At 45.1% G+C, this 22,414-nt stretch overlaps 1 protein-coding gene across 2 annotated transcripts in view; it reads right to left on the minus strand.

Moving 5' to 3' along the window:
* Nucleotides 1-22,414, minus strand: part of PHF1 (PHD finger protein 1) — an 80,528-nt gene that overhangs the window by 23,020 nt on the left and 35,094 nt on the right. For both annotated transcript variants that reach the window (XR_012235910.1, XM_073598192.1), the window contains exons 2-8: nucleotides 16,513-16,703; nucleotides 12,859-12,940; nucleotides 12,647-12,742; nucleotides 6,337-6,437; nucleotides 6,111-6,259; nucleotides 5,833-5,928; nucleotides 864-932 (exon numbers count right to left, since the gene is read on the minus strand). Coding sequence is in view for 1 of the 2 variants with exons in the window: in XM_073598192.1 (XP_073454293.1) it covers nucleotides 864-932; nucleotides 5,833-5,928; nucleotides 6,111-6,259; nucleotides 6,337-6,437; nucleotides 12,647-12,742; nucleotides 12,859-12,940; nucleotides 16,513-16,686 (767 nt within the window). In the remaining variant the exon portion in view is untranslated. The remainder of the gene's footprint in view (nucleotides 1-863; nucleotides 933-5,832; nucleotides 5,929-6,110; nucleotides 6,260-6,336; nucleotides 6,438-12,646; nucleotides 12,743-12,858; nucleotides 12,941-16,512; nucleotides 16,704-22,414) is intronic.

The raw sequence follows: 22,414 nt of genomic DNA on the forward strand, positions 1-22,414 counted from the left end.
CAGACGCACTCGGAAATGCTCCAAGCCTTTCCCAGGCTTTCCGAGTTCAGCCGAGCTGTCCCCGAGTATTTCTGAGGCTCTCCGGCGCCCCCCCCCCCCACCTCTGGCCACATGCGGTATTGCATGCAATAGAAGTCAACGCGGAACGAATTATCTTCGTTTCCATTTACTTCTATGGGGAAACTCGCTTTGATATGGGAGTGATTTGGATTACAAGCATTCTCCTGAAACGGATTATGCTTGTGATCCAAGGTTCCACTGTATTACCTTGGGGAGATGCAGACTACAATACTGCAATCACTGAGCAGCAAATTATGTCACCTGCGATGTATTTCTTGCAAACCTGGCCTGTTAGTGGGTCCTGAGGACCGGAGTTGAGAACCAATGTGCTACAAAGTTTGCTAAAATCCTTGCAACATACTCTGATAATCCAAAGGGGAAAGTTTATCATCAAAGAAAATGGAGCTAAACTTTAACAGCTGAAAAACAAAAAAGCAAGGTCAATGTACTGGCTATACTGTTTGGTAGGGATGCCTGGATCACAAGACTGGCTGAGCAGAATTACAAATGTATTTCAATTGTGTATTTAGTTGCTTTGCTGGAGTTTTGCTTTAAGGGTCATATTGGTTTTAAAGAGACACTGTCACTTTGCATGTAAACTTTCCCAGCCATGTTTCCTTGCCGCCTCCGCTTAGACAGGGAGACAGGCAGCTCAGGCCCAAGCACTGTCACATGGGGGAGAGGTCATGTGCTCTCACACAGCCAGAAGCCCTGGAACACTGTAGATTGGCTGGATAGGTAGACATGCCCTTTAAGTATCATTATGGTAAAGAAGACTTTCAGACGGGTAACAGATCACTCACCATGCCAGGGGAAGTCTCCAGGCGTTTTCTGGACCTCGCGTACAGACTGAGCACTCAAAAATGTAAAACCTGACATAAAACAGAATTGTCATTTTACATTCAGCTTTTTCAGACACAGTGCAACTATAAACAAGGTATAGGCCCAAACCGCCATGCCTATTTCCTATATGGATCCCTCTCACCCTTCCTATACCCCCCCCCCCCAAACATATCAAAACAGTATATTCACAAAAAATAAACTAAAATCATTATTAGCGGGCACAAACATAACATAACCTACAAAATGTAAAAGATAAAGCTGTACTAAGCTATTAAAAGGCTCTGATTGTAAATGAGGTCTTGGGGGGTCATTCACATGGGTGCTGGGGCTTATGTTACGCTATGGGGATGCAGCAACTGTATGAACACAGCCCTCAGGTCTTAATTTGACAGGCGTGTGGATGCAGGTGTATGGCCCCCGGACTTTGACAGTGTGCATTCGGGGCCACTCACCCGCATCTGCACACCTATCAAATTAAGACCTGGGGCTGTGTTCATACAGACGCTGCATCCTCATCGAGTAACAGACGGATCCTCCCACACAAACAGCTCATTCACATCGTATGGGCCAGAGAACTTGTGTGAATGAGCCTCTTTTTAAAATATTTTTTTCCAATTTTTTAAAATAATTTTTTCCAATTTTTTTAAATTATTTTTTCCAATTTTTAAAAATTATTTTTTCCAATTTTTAAAAATTATTTTTTCCAATTTTTCATACAGACGCTGCATCCTCACCGAGTAACAGACGGATCCTCCCACACAAACAGCTCATTCACATCGTATGGGCCAGAGAACTTGTGTGAATAAGCTTCTTTTTAAAATATTTTTTTCCAATTTTTTAAAATAATTTTTTCCAATTTTTTAAAATAATTTTTTCCAATTTTTTAAAATTATTTTTTCCAATTTTTAAAAATTATTTTTTACAATTTTTCATACAGACGCTGCATCCTCACCGAGTAACAGACGGATCCTCCCACACAAACAGCTCATTCACATCGTATGGGCCAGAGAACTTGTGTGAATGAGCCTCTTTTTAAAATAATTTTTTCCAATTTTTTTAAAATAATTTTTTCCAATTTTTTAAAATAATTTTTTCCAATTTTTAAAAATTATTTTTTCCAATTTTTAAAAATTATTTTTTACAATTTTTCATACAGCCGTTGCATCCTCATCGAGTAACAGATGGCTCCTGCCACACAAACAAACAGCTCATTCACATTTTATGGGCCAGAGAATCCGTGTGAATGAGCCTCTTTTTAAAATAATTTTTTCCAATTTTGAAAAATTATTTTTTACAATTTTTGAAAAATTATTTTTTACAATTTTGAAAAATTATTTTTTACAATTTTTTAAAATATTTTTTTTTACAATTTTTAAACATTGCTTTTCATAAAGTTAGCACTGATGACTGTATTGGTGTCACTGGTCCCCAAATAGTGTCACTTAGTGTCAGAATTGTCCACCGCAATTGTCACTTAGTGTCAGAATTGTCCACCGCAATGTCGCAGTCCCGCTATAAGTCGCACATCGCCGCCATTACTAGTATAAAAAAAATATATATATAAAAATATTCCATAGCTTGTAGAAGCTATAACTTTTGGGCAAACCAATCAATATACGCCAATTGGGATTTTTTTTACCAAAAATATGTAGCAGATTATATATTGGCCTAAAGTGATGAAGAAATTAGATTTTTTACATATTTTTATTGGATATGTTTTATAGCAGAAAGTAAAAAATATTGTTTTTTTTTTTTCAAAATTGTCACTCTTTTTTTGTTTATAGCGCAAAAAAGGGGGTAAAACCTCCTGGGGGCTGGAGTGGTTAACTGGTTCCCGACCATCGCATGTACTTATACGTCGACAGAATGGCACGGCTGCGCAAATGGGCGTACCTGTACGTCCCTTTGAATTTGCCGCCATCGCGCGCACCCGCCACGAGCTCCGTGAGTAGGATCGCAGGTCCCATGGACTCGATGTCCGCGGGGGTACCCGCAATTGTCTCACGGAGAGGAAGAACGGGGAAATGCTAACGTAAACAAGCATTTCCCCGTTCTGCCTAGTGACACTGTCACTGATCACTGCTCCCTGTAATCGGGAGCGGTGATCAGTGATTTGTCACACAAAGCCCCTCCCCCCAGATAGTTAGAATCACTCCCTAGGACACACTTACTACAGCGCCACCTAGTGTTAACCCCTTCACTGCCAGTCACATTTACACAGTAATCAAGGCATTTTTAATCGCACTGATTGCTGTATAAATGTAAATGGTCCCAAAAATATGTCAAAATTGTCCGATGTGTCCGCCATAATGTCGCAGTCCCGATAAAAATCGCTGATTGCCGCCATTTAAAAAAAAAAAAATGCATAATAAAAATGCCATAAAACTATCCTCTATAACTTTTTCGCAAACCAATCAATAAACACTTATTGAGATTTTTTTTTACCAAAAATATGTAGAAGAATACGTATCGGCCTAAACTGAGGGAAAAAAATATTTTTTTTATATATTTTTTGGGAATTTTTATTATAGCAAAAAGTAAAAAATAATGCGTTTTTTTTCAAAATTGTCGCAATTTTTTTGTTTATAGCGCAAAAGATAAAAACCGCAGAGGCAATCAAATACCACCAAAAGAAAGCTCTATTTGTGGGAAAAAAAGGACGTCAATTTTGTTTGGGAGCAACATCGCACGACCGCGCAATTGTCAGTTAAAGTGACGCAGTGCCGAATCGCAAAAAGTGCTCTGGTCTTTGGCCAGCCAAATGGTCCGGGGCTGAAGTGGTTAAAAAAAATAAAAATAAAATGAAAAAAAAAAGCAGTGTGGTGCGCAATTCAGCACACCACACTGCTTTTTTTTTTCATTTTATTTTTATTATGCCCCCTAGCTAGCCGGCAACACAGAGCGGCCAGAGCGGTGACTTTATATTTGTTTCGTCTGTGAATTTATATTTTTTTGTTATTGTGATTTTTATTTTGTCTTCATTTTGAGAATAATTGTATAATTTTCTTTTTTGATCTGACAATAATAAAATAAATATGACCGGTTACTGTAGGGGTTACTTGCACTTTGCATACATCTTGCAATCTATTCACTATAAAAAAAATCCCCACAAGCTCTAGCTGACATTTTGGGAGAGTCTGCTTAAAGTGGAGTTCCAACCAAAAAATGGAACTTCCGCTTTATAGGAGGTGCCCCCCAGACATGACACATTTGGCATGTCATTTTTTTGGGGGGGGGGCAGATACTCTCTTTTTAGAGGGTCCCAGCTCCCACTTTCTCCCGGCGCACCACGGCACCGGAAAAGAGATCACCCCCTCCCTCTCGGCAATCATCTGGGACACGTCACAGGTACCAGATGATTGCCCGGCCAGTCATGGTGGCGCGCATGCGCAGTGGGTGCCTGGCTGTGTAGCCACAGCCGGGCGCCCACAGTTACAATGCCGCGCCGCGGAGAGGAGGGGGAGATGAGCGGGGCTTAGTTCCCCGCATCGCTGGACTCCAGGACAGGTAAGTGTCCGAATATTAAAAGTCAGCAGCTGCAGTATTTGTAGCTGCCGACTTTTATTTTTTATTTTTTTAAGCAGAACTCCGCTTTAAGCCTCAGTGATAAGATAGACAGGCCTCATCGGTGTAAAGCATGTACTGAGGGCAAGTATTCTAATTTGCAAATGTGCGCAAATTAAACCCGTTTTTAACGCATACTGTTAGACAGGACAGTTCAGTTGGTTGCAGGCTGTTTGGTAAGTTGGGCTGGGAATTTTCTTTGGTTTTGTTTGACATGCGTCCAGTGGCGGCTGGTGGAAATTTTTTTTTTGGGGGGTGGCAAACAGTATGCCAACCTCCCCCCCGGGTCGGTCGGTAGCACTTACCCCATCACCAGCGGCTTCCCCTGCTCTGCGGCCTCCATTTCTCCTGCTGCCTCCCATTTTCCGGGTCATCACGGCGGCTTCCGTTTCCTCCCTTGTAGCCAATCGGGAGTCTTCTCTTTTCGCCCAATCGGAAAACGGGTCTCACACGCGCTTCTGATTGGCTGGATTGAGGGTCAGTGTTTCAATAGTGAATTTTCATTCGCTGTTGTAACACACCTGGGTGGGATCTGAGCGCAGTACTCGAAAGTACTGAAAGGGGCCAGATGCATGAATAGGAGGTGGCCGCTGCGCCCGTGGATAGATTTATGCTGTGAATGAATCTATCCATTGCATATTAGGGGGGGTGGAGTGGCGAGAGGGGGCAGCGCCCGTGCGCCCCTAATGGAGGGGCCGCCACTGCATGCCTCGCCTTTCCATGTGCTCCTTGCTGCAAAGGCCAGTTATAGGAGGGGGCAGTGGCCATTTGTTTGTACTATTCTAAGACCTGGCTGAAGTATAAAGTCTTGCTTTGGTGGGGGTCCAGGCAGGGGCGGACTGACAACTCATGGGGCCCCCGGGCAATAGTAGATTATGGGGCCCCCAGGCAATAGTAGATTATGGGGCCCCCAGGCAATAGGAGATTATGGGGCCCCCAGGCAATAGGAGATTATGGGGCCCCCAGGCAATAGATTATGGGGACACACAGTATACACACACACACATACAGTATACACACACAGACACACAATATACACACACAGTATACACACACTGAAAAGGTAGGAGAGGCGGGGCAGTTATAATCTTGGGATTTTTTAAAAAAACACAGATTTTTAGATACTGTCCCTGGTTTTTTTGAGGCTAGCAACCCTGATGGAGCCCCTTAGGGAATGGGGCCCTCGGGCAGTGCCCGAGTGCCCGAATGGTCAGTCCGCCCCTGGGTCCAGGTGTGTACTAGTAATATACAACTATGACATGTTAGTGCTGGTTCTCAGCACTGAATACAGCTCTATCTCTATATCCACATGCCATGACATGTAGCTCCAATGCCCCACATCCCTTATACCAATAAAACACCAACCTGTCTCCGTACAAAAGGGGTTTGCTCAGACACTGTGTACAAGACTCATGAAACCACTGAAGACAGCGACAGCACTGAAGCATCTTCATGTTCCATCTGTGGAAACAGAGATCTGTGTGTATATATGTACACATGAACAGGCATCTATGCATAACACATCCCACTACTGTCCTTATGTTCAGCATTCATACTTACACTCCGGGACCCACCCGTTCCACCTGCCCTCCCATCCCTTTGGCCGCCACCTCCCGTCCCTTTGTTACTTACGCCATACTTACTCTCCAGGCCCCCCGCAGTAGCAGTAACACTGCTGTTTATTGGTTAAATGAAGTGGGTCCCACTCTAAAGACTTCAACTGGTAGGGCAAAGACAGTTTCATGTGTAGCATTGAGCGGGCATAGGGGCCCTTTTTGAGAGCGCCACCTCTCTAAGATGAAGAAAGGAAAAAGGGTTAGTCCAGCAGAATGACCATAGGATACACATTATGGGAGAGAACAGATATACCTTGGTAGCCACAGCAAAGACACATTGTCTGCACATCCAGGAACTGCCGGGACTATCTGTATCGCCGGGGACACTGGGAACATGGCATTCCTGGTGATAAGCTGTAAAACACAAAGCAAAGATCAATATATTCAATAAAGTCCCAACAAAATGCCCAAGGTACTTTCTTTAAGCTATGTTCCTCACTTGACAGCTAAAAGCCTGATGCCCCGTACACACGATCGGATTTTCCGTCTGAAAAAACGTGGCTGTTTTTTCCGACGGAATTCCCCTCAAGCTTCCCTTGCATACACACGGTCACACAAAAGTTCTCTGAACTTTCGACCGTCAAGAACGCGGTGACGTACAACACTACGACGAGCCGAGAAAATGAAGTTCAATGCTTCCGAGCATGCGTCAAATTGTTTCTGAGCATGCGTAGGAATTTTGCGCGTCGGAATTGGTACAGACGATCTGAATTTCCGATCGGAACTTTTTCCGACCGAAAAATTGAGAACCTGCTCTCAATCTTTTGCTGGCGGGAATCCCGCCAGCAAAAGTCCGATGAAGCATACACACGGTCGGAATTTCCGACCAAAAGCTCACATCAGACTTTTGCTGGCGGAAAATCCGATCGTGTGTATGCGGCATTACTGTCAGACCGCTGTGACAGTGTGATGCCCTGCCACTGTGAAAATGTAGGAGCTATAAAACACAAAACAAAGATCATTATATACAATAAAGTCCAATAAAATGTCACTTTCTGCAAGTTGCCAACCATCCCAAAATTCAGAAAGTGGGGACAGGCTCCACGTCATTGAAATTAAAGTGATGTTTCTCTGGATCTAGTGATTATTTTAACAAGTGGCTTTCACCAAAAGTATTCTAGAACACACCGTGGGGACCTTAAGCAACATTCCTCATTTGACAGCCAGGAGTCAGACAGCTGTGACAGTGCGATGCCCTGCCACTGTGAAAATGTAGAAGAAAATTACACAGGGCTCGCATTAAGGGTGTTACTAAACCCAGGACCCTGCATTCACTAAATCTGGTCCACAGCAGACAGAACATGGAAATGCAATTATTTTAGTAAGTAAAAACTGCCCCATACATTTTCTCATCAGCAGTACAGTATATAGCAGTCTTATGACTTCTATCAGTGTCTGGTTAAAGCTTGTAGGAGAAGTTTTCATTCTACTCTGACTGCCCTATGAGGATGCATGACGCCTGACCCTATGTCTGGACAGTGCTGATTGGCTCTGTGCTGATCATATGCACTCTCCCAAGAAAAAAAAACTAACAATACACACCAAATTAAGCATAGGCAGAGTGCCCCCAGGGCTCTGTACTCTCAGGAGATGGATTGGGGATTGTGGAAGAAGGGGAAATTCAGAGAAGACAGGATCAAACAGCCTTTTTTACACAGTGTGGAGGATTAACCCCTTAGGTTCCACAGTGAGTATAACAAGCATGCTTTACTGTATATACAGACTGATTTTACTGTTGTAGGTTTAGTAACACTTTACTGTAAAGTTCAAGCCTATCGTTTCTGAGTGGAGAAAGCTGTGGGCCTGAAGCTTGAAGGTTCCAAAGTGTATTGGATGGGACAGAATCTTCAGTCCTGTGTCTGGATTTTACCAGGTGCCTGCAGCCTGTGTGGGTACACAGATGTGTAGGGTTGTTGGTGTATACTCAAGCCTGAGGATAGTTTAGAGCTCCCAGTTTGGAGACAAAAGATCTCATCTAAGGGTCAGAGGAGCCCCAGCCAGGAGTCAAGAGACAGAGGGTTTCATCCAGGGGTCAGAGGACCCTCAGCCAGGAGTCAAGAGACAGAGGGTTCCACCCAGGGGTCAGAGGAGCCCCAGCCAGGATCAAGAGACAGAGGGTTTCACCCAGGGGTCAGAGGACCCTCAGCCAAGAGACAGAGGGTTTTACCCAGGGGTCAGAGGAGCCTCAGCCAAGAGTCAAGAGTCAGAGGGTTTTACCCAGGGGTCAGAGGAGCCTCAGCCAGGAGTCAAGAGACAGAGAGTTTCACCCAGAGGTCAGAGGAGCCTCAGCCAGGAGTCAAGAGACAGAGGGTTTCACCCAGGGGTCAGAGGAGCCTCAGCCAGGAGTCAAGAGACAGAGGGTTTCACCCAGGGGTCAGAGGAGCCTCAGCCAGGAGTCAAGAGACAGAGAGTTTCACCCAGAGGTCAGAGGAGCCTCAGCCAGGAGTCAAGAGACAGAGAGTTTCACCCAGGGGTCAGAGGAGCCTCAGCCAAGAGTCAAGAGACAGAGGGTTTTACCCAGGGGTCAGAGGAGCCTCAGCCAGGAGTCAAGAGACAAAGGGTTTCATTCAAGGGTCAGAGGAGCCTCAGCCAGGAGTCAAGAGACAGAGATTTTCATTCCGGGGTCAGAGAATCCTCAGCCAGGAGTCAAGAGACAGAGGGTTCACCCAGGGTTCAGGGGAGCCTCAGCCAGCAGCCAGGAGACAGGAGTTCTCATTCTAGGAGTCAGATGGGCTCCTATCGGGGTGTCAGGGGAACCCGTATCCAGAGGCCAGGATTGAGCTGTGCAGCAGGGTGCTGCGACTAAAGACTAAGCGAGCCAAGTGAACCAGGAGATACAGGCAACACAGTCAGAGGGACTGGCAAGAATAGCAGCAGCACTGCTGACAAGGGAGCAAGGTTGCTCATCATTTTCAGTTGTCAATTCATGTTGATGTGGAAGAACACCTGCGTGGGCAACTGATGTTTATGTGAACTTTCCAATTTGTTCAATAAACGAAGGCCGCCACACTTTAAAATACAGTTTGGTCTGACGCAACTTGTTGGAAAAGCACCTACCTTATGATTATAATCACCCCAATCCCACACCACCTCACTGACAGCTGAAAGTCTCTATTATTGGGAACCAATTAGGATGGTTCCCAATCACATGATCACCAAGACTGCCAATGCTTGTGACAACATGCAGGCTGAAGATTGCATAACAGAATAGGATATTTATGCTTACAGTAAAATCAGTTTCTTGTGGGTCATTAGGGAACACAGGATTCTGTTATTCAAAGACAACTGGGTTAAAGTACCCCTTACATGAAGTTTTAGATGCTGGATAACAAAAAAAAACATCAGCGAGTTAAGGCTGCTTGAAGGACCCCTGCCCCCGAAGGCATCAGAAGAGACCAGAACGTCCATCTTGTAAAACGTAGAGAATGTGTGAACAGAAGATCAGGTGGCAGGCTTGCAAATCTGGGAAACAGTTGCCCGATGCCAAAAAGCCCAGGGGGCACTCACAGATCTAGTAGAGTGAGCTTTATCAGGAAAGAGTGGAACCCAATCTTTAGGATCATAGGCTTGTACGAAGATCTGAGCCATCCAGAAATGATTAAGCAAGAAGCTGATTCCCCACAGCTGAGCGCCTACATCATAGACTCTTTACCATGATCAGTGATGCGCTGTGTCCGAAGGACACACAAGCGGCGCATTCTGAAGGACGTCATATGACGTCCAGTCAGGATGGGAAAGCCACCACCCAGCCATCATTCTGCTATAGGCCTGATGGGAAAGTGTTAAAGTGGTAGTAAAGCACGCTTTGTTATTTTTACCTACAGGTAAGCCTATAATAAGGCATACCTGTAGGTAAAATGTATCTCTCCTAAACATGCACCGTTTAGGAGATATAACATCAGCAGCGAATGCGCTCTGAAGATCAGGCATACCGTGCCGGACCTTCAGAGCTTCTTGCAAGAACCGAGGGCTCCTGTGCACATGCATGGAAGTGACGTCATCGCGGCTCTGACCACTCACAGCGCCAGAGCCCGCAAACCCAGAAGAAAGGCCAGGGGAACATGTCAGCCCTCTCAGCAGTGACCAGGTGCATTGTTCTAAGGTAAGTATTGTTCTAAGGTAAGTATTACATAATGTACTAGTATACTACCATGTTTCCCCGAAAATAAGACCTACTCCGATATTCCAGGAGGGCTGCAATATAAGCCCTACACCGAAAATAAGCCCTAGTTTAGGGTGGTTGTGGGCTGCTGGAGTCCTCTCTATTGCTGCTGGAGTCCTCCTCTTCTCCCAGCTGTCATTGGGGGATTTCACCTCCCCCCCTCCCCCTGCAAGGCTCAGAGCGGGTAGGAGAACTCAGGCGGGTCATGGAAGTGTCAAGCTGCTCTCCTCTGCCAGCTGTAAACGAGGGATCTTGGGCCCCCCTCCCTCTGCAGTGCTTGTGCCAGGGAAGAACGATCAGGCGGGTCACGGAAGCGCCAAGCGGCGCTGTGTGAAGGTATGTGACACGGTTGGATTGCAGAGACACATACCATTTGCATTATAATCTGCTGCGGTGGCGTGGATTCTGGCAATTTGCAAGCACTTTTACGCTGTTCACACTGGGGATTAAATTGCAAGCACTAACCCGAAAATAAGCCCTACTGTGCTTTTGGTTGCAAAAATTAATATAAGACCCGGGCTTATTTTCGTGGAAACATGGTAGCACATTATGCCCTTGTCTTACAAGTTTTTTGGGGGTTTTCACAGTGATTTACAACCACTTTACGGATGCTAATAAATTTGGTCTGGTCATGAACTGATTGGAGACTTTGTAAGAGTCCAGGGCTTACTACGCATGCACCAATAGGGCGTTGCCGCAAGAGGAAATCGGTGCCAAAGATGCCTCACTGCGCCAACCCGCACCTGCGCAGAAGACCTGATGGAAGAAAGCAGGAAAGTGCCCAGAAGGCGCACAGGAAGTGACCTCAACCCGATGGAAAAAGGTGGGAAAATGCCCAGGAGGCGCACAGGAAGTCACCTCAACCCGATGGAAAAAGGTGGGAAAATGCCCAGGAGGCGCACAGGAAGTGACCTCAAACTTCCCCATATAAGCCCAGCCCAGACACTGCCAAATTGCTGGATTATCTTCAGCCCCCCCTTGGTCCTGTGCTAGTGTGTGATCTGTCTGAACTTGTTGTGACCTGGAAACCTATTCGACTACTCTTGTTTGCTGCTTGCCATTGACCTCGGATTTGTACCTTGACCATTCTACTTCTTTGCCCCTTTTGTACTCAGCTGCCAGATCGGAACCGACCCCAGCTTGGATCTCGACCATTCTTCTTCTGATTAACCCTTTTAGGCTCCATGCACACTGGATTTTAAAATGTCGATTCTACAGGCGTTTGACGTTTTTTCTCCTGCCTCTAGAAGCACTTCTATTGTGTTCTATGTGTCTTTGCACATTAATGACTACTACAGGCGTTTTCTGTCAGAGACGTTCAGAGGCAGGAAAAAAACCCTTCTCTATCGCGTTTTCTGGAGAAGTTCAGGAGCTGTAAAAACGTCAGTCTCTCCTAAACTCCTCTTATCTCTTTTGAACGTCAAGTTTCAATGTTTTTTTAGTAAAAAGGTGTGTTGTCACTGTACATCATTTCCTGGCTTTTGCAGAGGGGCGTGTAGTGCAAAAAACACCTATAAACCAAATGCTCTTAAACTATCATAGTCTCGCCAAAACTTTGTACAATATGCTTTCAATTTGCGTCTATTATGCCACGTTTTTAAAGCTAAAAACGTTGACGTTTTTTCTGCTCCTAGTGTGCATGGAGCCTTATGCCGCGTACACATGGTCAGACTTTTCGTCTACAAAAGTCCGACGGACGCCGACGGACTAAAGCTGGCTGACAATCCGATCGTGTGTGGGCTTCCCAGGACTTTCAGCTGACCTTTCCAGCCGCAAATCTGACGGACTTTAGATTTGAAACATGCTTCAAATCTTTACGTCGTAACTCCGCCGGACCCAGATATCCGCTCGTCTGTGTGCTATTCCGACGGACAAAAACCCACGCTAGGGCAGCTATTGGCTACTGGCTATCAACTTCCTTATTTTAGTCCGGTGTACGTCATCACGTACGAATCCGTCGGACTTTTGTGTGATCGTATGTAGGTAAGTCCGTTCGTAAGAAAGTCTGCTGCAAGTCCGCCAAAAGTCTGACAAAAGTCCGTCGAAAGTCTGTCGGACAGGCTGTCGGACTTTTGTAGCCGAAAAGTCCGACTGTGTGTACGCGGCATTATACTTCGTTGCCAAACTGGACTGGACCTCGGCTCGGATCTCGGACTAAGGCTTGCATGGTGCCCCGCACCCCTAGTACCCGTGCCACTCGGTGTCCACCAAGTCTCTGTCTCCATCTCCAGAGGCTTCAAGGACCCAAGGTGCAAGAGAGGCCTCCCCACTACTTCGGTCTCACCTCAGGTACGTGGCCCTCATGACAGACTTATTAAATGCCTAACAGCAATCAAAGCTTATAACAGTTAATACAATGTACCGGAGATGAAAGATGGTAATGATCTAGTTTTGTACTCACCGTGCTTGCACTTCCCACAATGCACGAGTTTATTGTCAGAGGTACACGACTGTGAGTTACACACGCAGCACAGCTGCTCCTTCCCCGGGACGGCAGCTATGGAATAAAAAGAGAAGATAATTCATGAACCCGCCATGCGTGGCTGCAAGAATTCCACCATGAATTATTAATTACGACAGTTACAGTCATCAAAGCGGAATATGAGATCTTACGAGGAAAGATGTCCTTCCACAGCACTGAGAACTGGGAGTTATCTTCAAAGCGGACCAGACACGTCTCTTGTGCACTATCCACCTGTAAGTGAGGGACACGGAGAAGAGTTTACGAGATGTGAGGGAGAAGATAACACCCGGAGGAGGCGGAGAGGCTGAGAATGCAGGTTGGCAAGCAAAGTGGTGACAGTATTCCCCAGTTCATCCGACAACCGTCATTCTACACTGTAGATTTGAATCTGTTTGATTTGTGTAAAGTGTTGCAGACATTCCACACTTTGATACATAAGTTCTAATATTAGGGCTTTCAGCTGAACTCCAGGCAAACAGCTAAATACACAGATGAAATACATACAAGGGAACTGTTAAATCCGTCAACCAATTTGTATTTTTTTCATATTCAGTTGTGAGATTTACACAGCTCTGCACAGCATAGTCCTGTCTGGCAGGCAGTGTTTTTTTTTCTTTTGGGGTGGCTGTTTGCAAACAGACACCCCCCCCGGTTAGTGGTAACCACCCCCACGGGAGGACTGTCGGGGGGGAGGGGATGTCTGGCGAGCGGCAGCTGTCTTTCTTGCTCCTCCTTTGGTGTGGATCACTGTGGCTTCCACCATGCATCTCCCTTCTCCTCCTCCTAGGCATCCAATAGGGTCGCCTGTCCTTCCAGCCAATTGGGAAACGGGTATCAGACTCACGCTTCCAGATAGGCCGAGAGGCGATTCAGTGTTAGAAAAGCGAATATGCATTTGCTTTTCTAACACACCTGGGTGGGTTGCAAGCTCAATGCTCTGCGACCAGAGCCCACCCAATTTTGAAGCCTATTAGAGCCTATGGCTCTAATCAGATGTTTCAAAAAACAGATCCGCTGCTTTAATTCATGCCCCCGGCTTCCTGAAAGGGGCCAGACGCATGAATAGGGGGTAGCAGCAGAGATGGAATGGGGAGACGGCGCCCGTGTGCCCTTAATCCCTGCTGGCAGGGCAGGAAACCTGATTTTTCTCCGCTGCAATTAGGTAAAACTTATGGGTCTTCTCCCTCTCCCAAGCTGGACAGTGAAAGCGGAGCTCCACCTAAAAGAGGAAGCTCCGCTTGTTCGCACACTCCCCCCTCCACTGCCACATTTGGCACTTTTTGGGGGGGAGTGGGTACCTGGTTTTGACAGTTACCTGTTCACACTTCTGGGTAAGATCGCCGCACCAATATCCAAGTATTTCCAGCCCCTCCCCCCCCCGCTGCCTTCTGGTAAACACACAGGTTCCAGAAGATGGTGGGACCATTCAGAAAGCGCAGTGCAGTAGGAAACAGGCTCTGAAGCCTAAAGGCTACACTGCTGGTTTCCCTTAGTGAGGATGCCGGCGCCTGCACTTGAAACCGATTGAAGAATGGGCTCGGGGTGCCGACATTGCTGGATCCCTGGACAGCTAAGTGTCCTTATATTATATAAGTCAGCAGCTACAGTATTTGTTATCTGCAATATTTCTTGCCCAGACTGGAGCTCCTATTTAAAGAGAAGCAGCAGACTGGTGATCTCTCTGATCTCTCCTCCTATCAGCAGGTCTCATGCTAGCACATGAACACTGCATCACAGCTTGACTGGCTGCTAGTGCTAGCCCCTCCTGTCCAAGTCTGAGCGCTTCTGTACAGGAGATTGCAAGAGGCTGATACCAAGTCAAATTTAGGTACTTACATGGCTAGATTTGAAAAATATTTTGAAAAAGTGGTTCTAATGGCGGAAGATGTTTTTTTTATCTTAATGCATTCTCTTTATTAAAGGGGTTGTAAACCCTTGTGTTTTTTCACCTTAATGCATCCTATGCATTAAGGTGAAAAAACACGTAGCAGTCACTGCCCCCCCCAGCCCCCTCGTTTTACTTACCTGGGCCGTATTTCTGTCGGCAGTGACGTGCTGTCCCTCTCTCCACAGGGGGCCCGCCTCTTGATTGGATAGATTGATAGCAGCGCAGCCATTGGCTCCCGCTGCTGTCAATCAAATCCAATGACGCGGGCGCCAGGGGGCGGGGCCGAGTCCGGCATTCGTGTCTGTGGACGCAAAGGCTGGACTCGGGAGCGTGTCAGCAAGGTAACCCCCTCGGGAGAACGCTTCTCCTAGGGGGTTATCTGATGCAGGGAGAAGCCACGAGAGCCACGGGGGACCCCAGAAGAGGATGTTCGGGGCCACTCTGTGCGAAACGAGCTGCACAGAGGAGATAAGTATGACATGTATGTTATTTAAAAAAAAATAAAACGATCCTTCACAATCACTTTAAGGTAAAAACCTTCTGCATGCAGCACCCCGGGCCCTTATACTTACCCAAACCTGATCACGATCCAGCGAAGTGCATGAAAGCAGAGGCTCTCTCCCTTCTCATTAACTCAGACACACCAGCAGGAGTCAGTGGCTCCTGCTGCTGTCAATCACAGCCAGTGTGGAGGGAGCAGGGGTGGTCCAAGCCCCACTCTCTGTGTGTCAATGGACGAACAGAATGGGGCTTGGGAGCGAACACGCACGAGTGCCCCCATAGGAAGCGGCTTGCTATGGAGGCACTCGGCGGATGGGAGGAGCCAGCAACTCCAGCAGGGGACCTGAGGAGAGGAGGATCAGGGCTGCTCTGTGCAAAACCACTACACAGAGAAGGTAAGGCCGGCCATACATGGTTTGAATCCTTCTGAACCGGCAGAGATTCGAACCGTTAATGGGCAGGCTGAATGTGCCAAGTTGATCGTTCAACTTGGGTACAACCAGCCTCCCGGATTCTCTTACAATTGGGGCTATATTCACTAGCGATAATCACTGTCTTCTCCTAGTGGGGATGGCTCAACCCCCCCACCCCCACCCCCCCGCCAAGAGAAGACAATTGCTGATTCCCCTGGTTCCTGGCAACCTCTGGTTGCAGGAAAGAAATTTGCACCATGTATGGCCTGCCTAAGTATGACATTTTGCTAGTTTAATTTAAAAAAAAAAAAAAAAAGCATCTACAATCACTTTAAAGCGGAGTCCTGCCGATTTATTTATTTTTTTAAAGTCAGCAGCTACAAATACTGTATCTGCTGACTTTTAAAATAAGAACACTTACCTGTCCAGGGCGCCCGCAATGTCGGCACCTGAAGCCGATCTGTCCCTCGGCTCTCGGCTGCTGCCGACGCCATCTTTGGTAAGGGAATCAGGAAGTGAAGCCTTGCGGCTTGCCCTACTATGCATGCGCGACTCGCGCTGTGCATTCCCACTCGTCCCTGCTGTTTTCTGGGACCTGTGTGTCTCCCAGAAGACAGCGCGGGGGGACGGGAAGTGGCATAGATACCCGCCGGTGGCTCGGGTATCTATGCCCAGAAGTGGGAGCAAAATACCTGTATTAGACAGGTATCTGCTCCCCCTTCCCCCCTGAAAGGTGCCAAATGTGACACCAGAGAGGGGGAGGATTCTGAAAAGCGGAAGTTCCATTTTTGGGTGGAACTCCACTTTAATGATGTATTTATTATTACAGAGCTGCATCCTATTGAGTCTTTTTTATCTGCTTTGAAATGATAAAAGTCTGATGTAATGGCACATTAAGGTACACTGTAAATGACTACATAAAATGTATGAGAGTGTGGAAAGCAATAAAGGGAGGACTTTCCCAACAAAATCCCATGCAAGGTATATAAAACAATCCTTACTTTCTTTATAATGCCCAGGTACAGCAGTCCGTCCGTCCACCGGGCCAAAACGTCTTGACCCTCCCAGAAGCGAGCCAGTGTCTGAAATCGGGGGCGTTTCACCAGAGCAGGGGTGACCCTGGGGCTGGCGGGACTGGTACGGCTGGGTCGGGTCGGGGTCTCCCTTCCCTCCATCACATTTTAAAAAGAACCTGTAGAAACAAAGCATTGAGGGAATAAATAAGAGAAGGGATGTCTGGAAGAACAGAAATAAAATCATACACTTTTCTGGATTGATTGATGAGGCAGGAACATAATGTATAGAGGGTAATAACTCATATCAACCAACTAGAACCCATCTTGAGGACATCTTAGAACAGTATTTAGAAGTCAAATTTGGTTTACATATCACTACTTCCTGCATTGAATAAAGACTAGGCCAAGGCCAAAAAACTATAAATCAAAGGAATGCATTTATGGTGCGCAAGAGAGTTTAGCATGCGGCCCAGGCCTGCCTGGAGGGTCTCTGGGGATGGCGTGCAAACATAGCAGCTTACATTAAAAAGCCAGGCAGATGCACACGTGGAGGGCTTTCGGGGATGCCGTGCTAACCTAGTTGATGGGTGCAGGGTGGGCGTGCTAATGAGGTCAGCTGATAAACTGCTTCCAGTGTTCTACTGGCTCTTATATCCCAAATCTACATACCAGGAAGTCATGAAGTTTTCTATGAACACAGCAGGGTCCAAGGTAAGGCCTTGTTCTAAAAATCAAAGAAAGCTTTTATTGTTCTGCAACTGAGGTACTTTACCTAGTTAACTGCTTCTGGAGCGCTCACCGCATATATATACTGCGGCAGGGCGGCCCGGCTGCGCAAAATCATGTACCTGGATGTGATTTTGTGCATGTGATCTGGGGTGCGGCGGCCGGGCCCAATTACAGCGGGAGCCAATCAACGGGTCCGCGATGGCTGCTGGGACCTGCCGATCATTCGGAGGAAAGGCAGAACGGCGGTCTGCCTACGTAAACAAGGCAGACCGCTGTTCTGTCAGGCTCCATTCACACAAATGCGTTTTTTGATGCATTTTGCAGAAATGCATGGGAATTTTTTTATCATGGGTTCCCATGAAACATGTTCACATCAATGCATTTTTGTGCCTCTGCGTTTTTGGAAAGGGTCAGGGACTTTTTTCATGCAAAATGCAGCTTTTTGCATGTAATAGAATTCAATGGACCAGCATCAAAAATGCAAGTACAGCGTTTTTACAGCGTTTTGGGAGGGTTTTTTTAAAACTGTATACAGATTAAAAAAAATATTAAATAACAAAAAACGCGGCAAAAACGCAGCAAGCACCACAAAAAACACTGCAGAAACGCTCAAAAGCAACATGGATAGATGTGAATTGAGCCTCAGGGAGTAAAAGAAAGATCTTGTGTTTCTGCTAAGCAGAAACATGGATCTCTCTTTTCATCCAGTAACAGCATTCCCTCCACAGTTAGGCCTGGTTCACACTTATGCATTTTTTTTGTGCGTTTTCAGTTTTGCAGAAACACACTACAGTCCATTTACCATGGTTTTCTATGGGTCACGTTCACATCTGTGCATTTTATGGAAAGGGCCAGGGCCTTTTTTCTGGTTTTTGGTTTCATAGACTTCAATGGATCAAAACGTGTATTGAAAAATGCAAAATGCACCAGAAGTATGCAAACTACAACCTGCATAGGTGTGAACCAGGCCTGAGGCTGGATTCACACCTATGCATTTTTAGTGCTTTTTGCATTTTGCAGATTTGCACTACAGAACGTGTTCCATAGGAAATCATGATAGATGGACTGTAGTGCAAATCTGGAAAATGCAACAAGCACTAAAACTGCATAGGTGTGAATCCAGCCTTAAGCTGGATACACACTATACAGTTTTCTTTAGATTTTTTTTCCTTTAGATTCACCAAAACCATATAATATGAGGTCAAACCTAAACACTTTCAATTTGTGTGCAATCAGGCAGGCCCTTGCACTACATAGTCGAAGGTAAATCTAAAGAAAATCTAACAACAAAAGTTGTATAGTGTGTATTCAGCTTTAGAAAGCGTTTGCTAGGAGCACACTTAACCTCTTGATCGCCTCTAATGTTAACCCCCTTCCCAACCAGTGTCATTGATACAGTGATTTTTTTTAGCACCGATCACTGTATTGGTGTCACTGGTCCCCAAAATTGTCACTTAGTGTCAAATTTGTCCGCCACAATGTCGCAGTCCCCCTATAAAATGCTGATCGCCGCCATTACTAGTAAACACAATAAAAAATAAATAAAAGTACACAAAAATATCCTATAGTTTGTAGACGCTATAACTTTTGCGCAAACCAATCAATATACACTTATTGGGATTTTTTTTTACAAAAAATACACAGAATACATATTGGCATAAATTGATGATTTTTTTACTTTTTTTATTGGGTATGTTTTATAGCAGAAAAAAATTAAAAATATTGTTTTTCAAAACTGTCAGTCTTTTTTTTGTTTATAGCGCAAAAAATAAAAACTGCAGAGGTGATCAAATACCACCAAAAGAAAACTCTATTTGTGGGGAAAAATTGATATCAATTTTATTTGGGTACAGCGTGGCACGAACGCGCAATTGTCAGTTAAAATAACGCAGTGCCGTATCGCAAAAAGATGGCCTGGTCATGAGGGGGTGGTAAATCTTCCGGAGGTCAAGTGGTTAAAGTGCATATTTTTTGAATGTGTGATATTATTGCACTGAAACTAGATACATCATATGGCCATTCCAAAACCATAGGCATTATTAGGTGCCCCCTTTCCCTCCCATGTGCATCTATAACGACTTCCAGAAAGGCTTTCCACAAGTTTGTAGAGTGTGTGTGAGAACTATATCCATCGAACCATCTTTATGGATCTGGCTTTGTACACAGAGACACGGTCTTCTGGAAAAGAAAAAGACCTTCATCAAACTGTAACCACAACATTGGAAGCGCACAATTGTCTAAAATGTCTTTGTATGTTTGTCAATGGAGATTGCATGACTATCTGCTTGATTTCTTGAACCTGTTTTTCGAATGCAATGTCCAATAAGCTCATATAGGTGGGATTGTGAGGTGTCCAAAAACGTTTGCCCATATAGTGTATATGGTATACAGTGGAACCTTTGATTACGAGCATAATCTGTTCCAGGAGAATGCTTGTAATCCAAAGCACTCGCATATCAAAGCGAGTTTCCCAATAGAAGTCAGTGGAAACGAAAATAATTTGTTCCGCCTTGACTTCTATTACATGCAATACCGCATGTGGCCAGAGGTGGGGGGGGTCGCCGGAGAGCCTCGGAAATACTCTGTTCCCAAGTGTTTCCGAGGCTTTCCGAGTTCAGCCGAGCTGTCCCCGAGTATTTCCGAGGCTCCCCGAACTCGGAAAGCCTCGGAAACACTTGGGAACGGAGCATTTCCGAGTGTTTCCGAGTATTTACAAACGGCTCTGAACCGTTCCAAGTGTCCCCGGCGCCCCCGCACCTCTGGCTCAATGCGGTACTGCACACCCCATTAGCTTGAATTCTGCTTGTTTTGCGAGACAACACTCGCAAACCGAGTCAGAATTAAAAGAAAATGTTGCTTGTCTTTCAAAACGCTTGTTAACCGCGTTACTCGTAAACCAAGGTTCCACTGTACAAAGAGCACAATATGACTTTCTGAGGCACAGCATATTATATATTTCTTTAACCGCTGTAGTACATACATATCAACACAGAGCTGTGAACAAAGGGAACGTTTGCTTTGTTTTTTTCCCCCTGCAAAGCAGGGATGAGGAACTTAGAGATCTGTAGTAAAAATCTGCACACATTACACATTGTTAGGCACACTATTAACCCCTTGATTGCCCCCTTCCCACCCGCTGTCATTATTACAGTGACAGTGCATATGTTTAGCACTGATCACTATATTAATGTCAATGGTGATGTCAGTGTCCGTTAGTTCCAACAAAGTGTCAAATAGTGTCAGATTGCCCGCCACACTATCACAGTCCCACTATAAGTTGCTGATCCCCACCATTACTAGTATATAAAAAATAAATAAAAGTTCCAGTATAAATACCATAGTTTGTAGACGTTATAACTTTCACACAAACCAATTAATATATACTTATTGGGATTTTTTTACCAAATACAAAGAATACATATTTGCCTAAATTTATGAAGACATTTTTTTTATTGAATATGTTTTATAGCAGAAAGTAAAAAAAATGTTTTTTTTTGTTTTTTAATTTTTGGTCTTTTTTGTTTATATAATAAAAAATTAAAAATGTGTAAATAAAATTATATACATTTTATATACATTTTATTTGTGTATGGCATTGCATGACCGTGCAATTCCCAGTTAAAGTAGCACAGTGCCGTATAGCAAAATATGGCTTGGTCATGAAGGAGGTAAAAACCTTTCCAGAGCTGAATTGGAATCCAACAGTAGGTTTGCCTGATACTGTACTAGACTGGGCTGTAACCTAGATGAAAATGGAAAAAAACACTATTGCCTTTTAGTATAATGGCCCAGCTCAGGTGGAAGTGGAGGTCCACTTCGCTATGGGGAAACACTTCAAGCTTTGTTGCCCTCTAGGACTGGGGTGTGTCCTTGGCATATCTAAAGAATGGAAAGAAAAGAGGGAGCACCAGCCTAGTGTATTTATCCCACATAAATTTATTGAAGACAAAAAGTATAAAAACTACTCACAAGCATGAGATGCAAGTATGCTAGAAACAGCCAATCTTCCGTGGCTTGAGAGCCCTGAAATCAACAGTCTGGAGATCATGGGGGGCCCCTGCTGGCTGACGCGTTTTGAAGGGTTATCCTTCTTCCTCAGCACCCGCTTTTCTTTCCATTCTTTAGATGTAACCTAGATGAGGCTGTACCCAATGTGTCAGGATTTGTCACAGTTTTATATTGCATGTCTAAGGTCCATGGTACATTGCCAACCTTTTACTGGTGATAACTTGTTAATAACAGGATTGCCAGAAAGGACAGAGAAAAATATTTGTCCATTCCATGGTGTCACTCCCTTGCTGTTTAGACGGGCAAAGCATCATTCTCTTGCTAATGGAAATGCTACAGAATCACCCACGCTAAAGAGGGAGTGACACCTCGTTTATCCAACCAGCAAGGGAGTAATGTAGTGGAACCAGATGAGTGTTTCTCTTCCCAGTATAGTGATCCTGTCACTGGAGAGTTGTCACTAGGCATGGTAAGGTACCGGGCATTTTTTCACTGTCACATAAAAGGGGGTTCCTTCTAGGGCCTGACATCAGCTGACACTAGGTATTGCAGTGGCTCCAATGGAGGAAGGAGCAATGGGGGACCACTAGAGAAGGGTATCATGGAGTCAGTGGGGGGCCTTTCAGAGACATTGCTATTTTCCTGATCATACAATACAGGACACCGGCTTCTTTAAATCCTTACAACTGGGATGTACAAAAGCAATCCAACTGAGGTGTGGGCAATATAACAACAAAAGGTGTAACAGGAAGGGTTGCTAAGGGCTCCCCGTCCTAATAACTTAGATACCGTATATTGATTTGGAAAGGAAAGATTGATTTTTTTTAGGTGCCAGACAACAAATTTAAGTAAAAAATACACACTTTTTTTTTTTTTTTTTTTTACAATGACCAAGAAGTTAAAAACAAGATAACATGTACATACAAAATGCACCTCCCTCAGTGAATTAACCACAAACATGATTCCCAAAAATTAACAATTGTACAATTATACTGAAGCATAAAGCTTCCAATATCTGCCTGAGGTGTCTTCAACGTACGTAGAGCACCTCAACGTATTTTGCGGGAAACTAGGGGAGTGCTAGTAAAAACTAGAATTTAAAATATTTTCAAAAAAGAAAATTCTAGGTACACACACACAATCACACATA

This window comes from Aquarana catesbeiana, linkage group LG09, assembly GCF_042186555.1.
Source record: "Aquarana catesbeiana isolate 2022-GZ linkage group LG09, ASM4218655v1, whole genome shotgun sequence".
Lineage (NCBI taxonomy): Eukaryota > Metazoa > Chordata > Amphibia > Anura > Ranidae > Aquarana > Aquarana catesbeiana.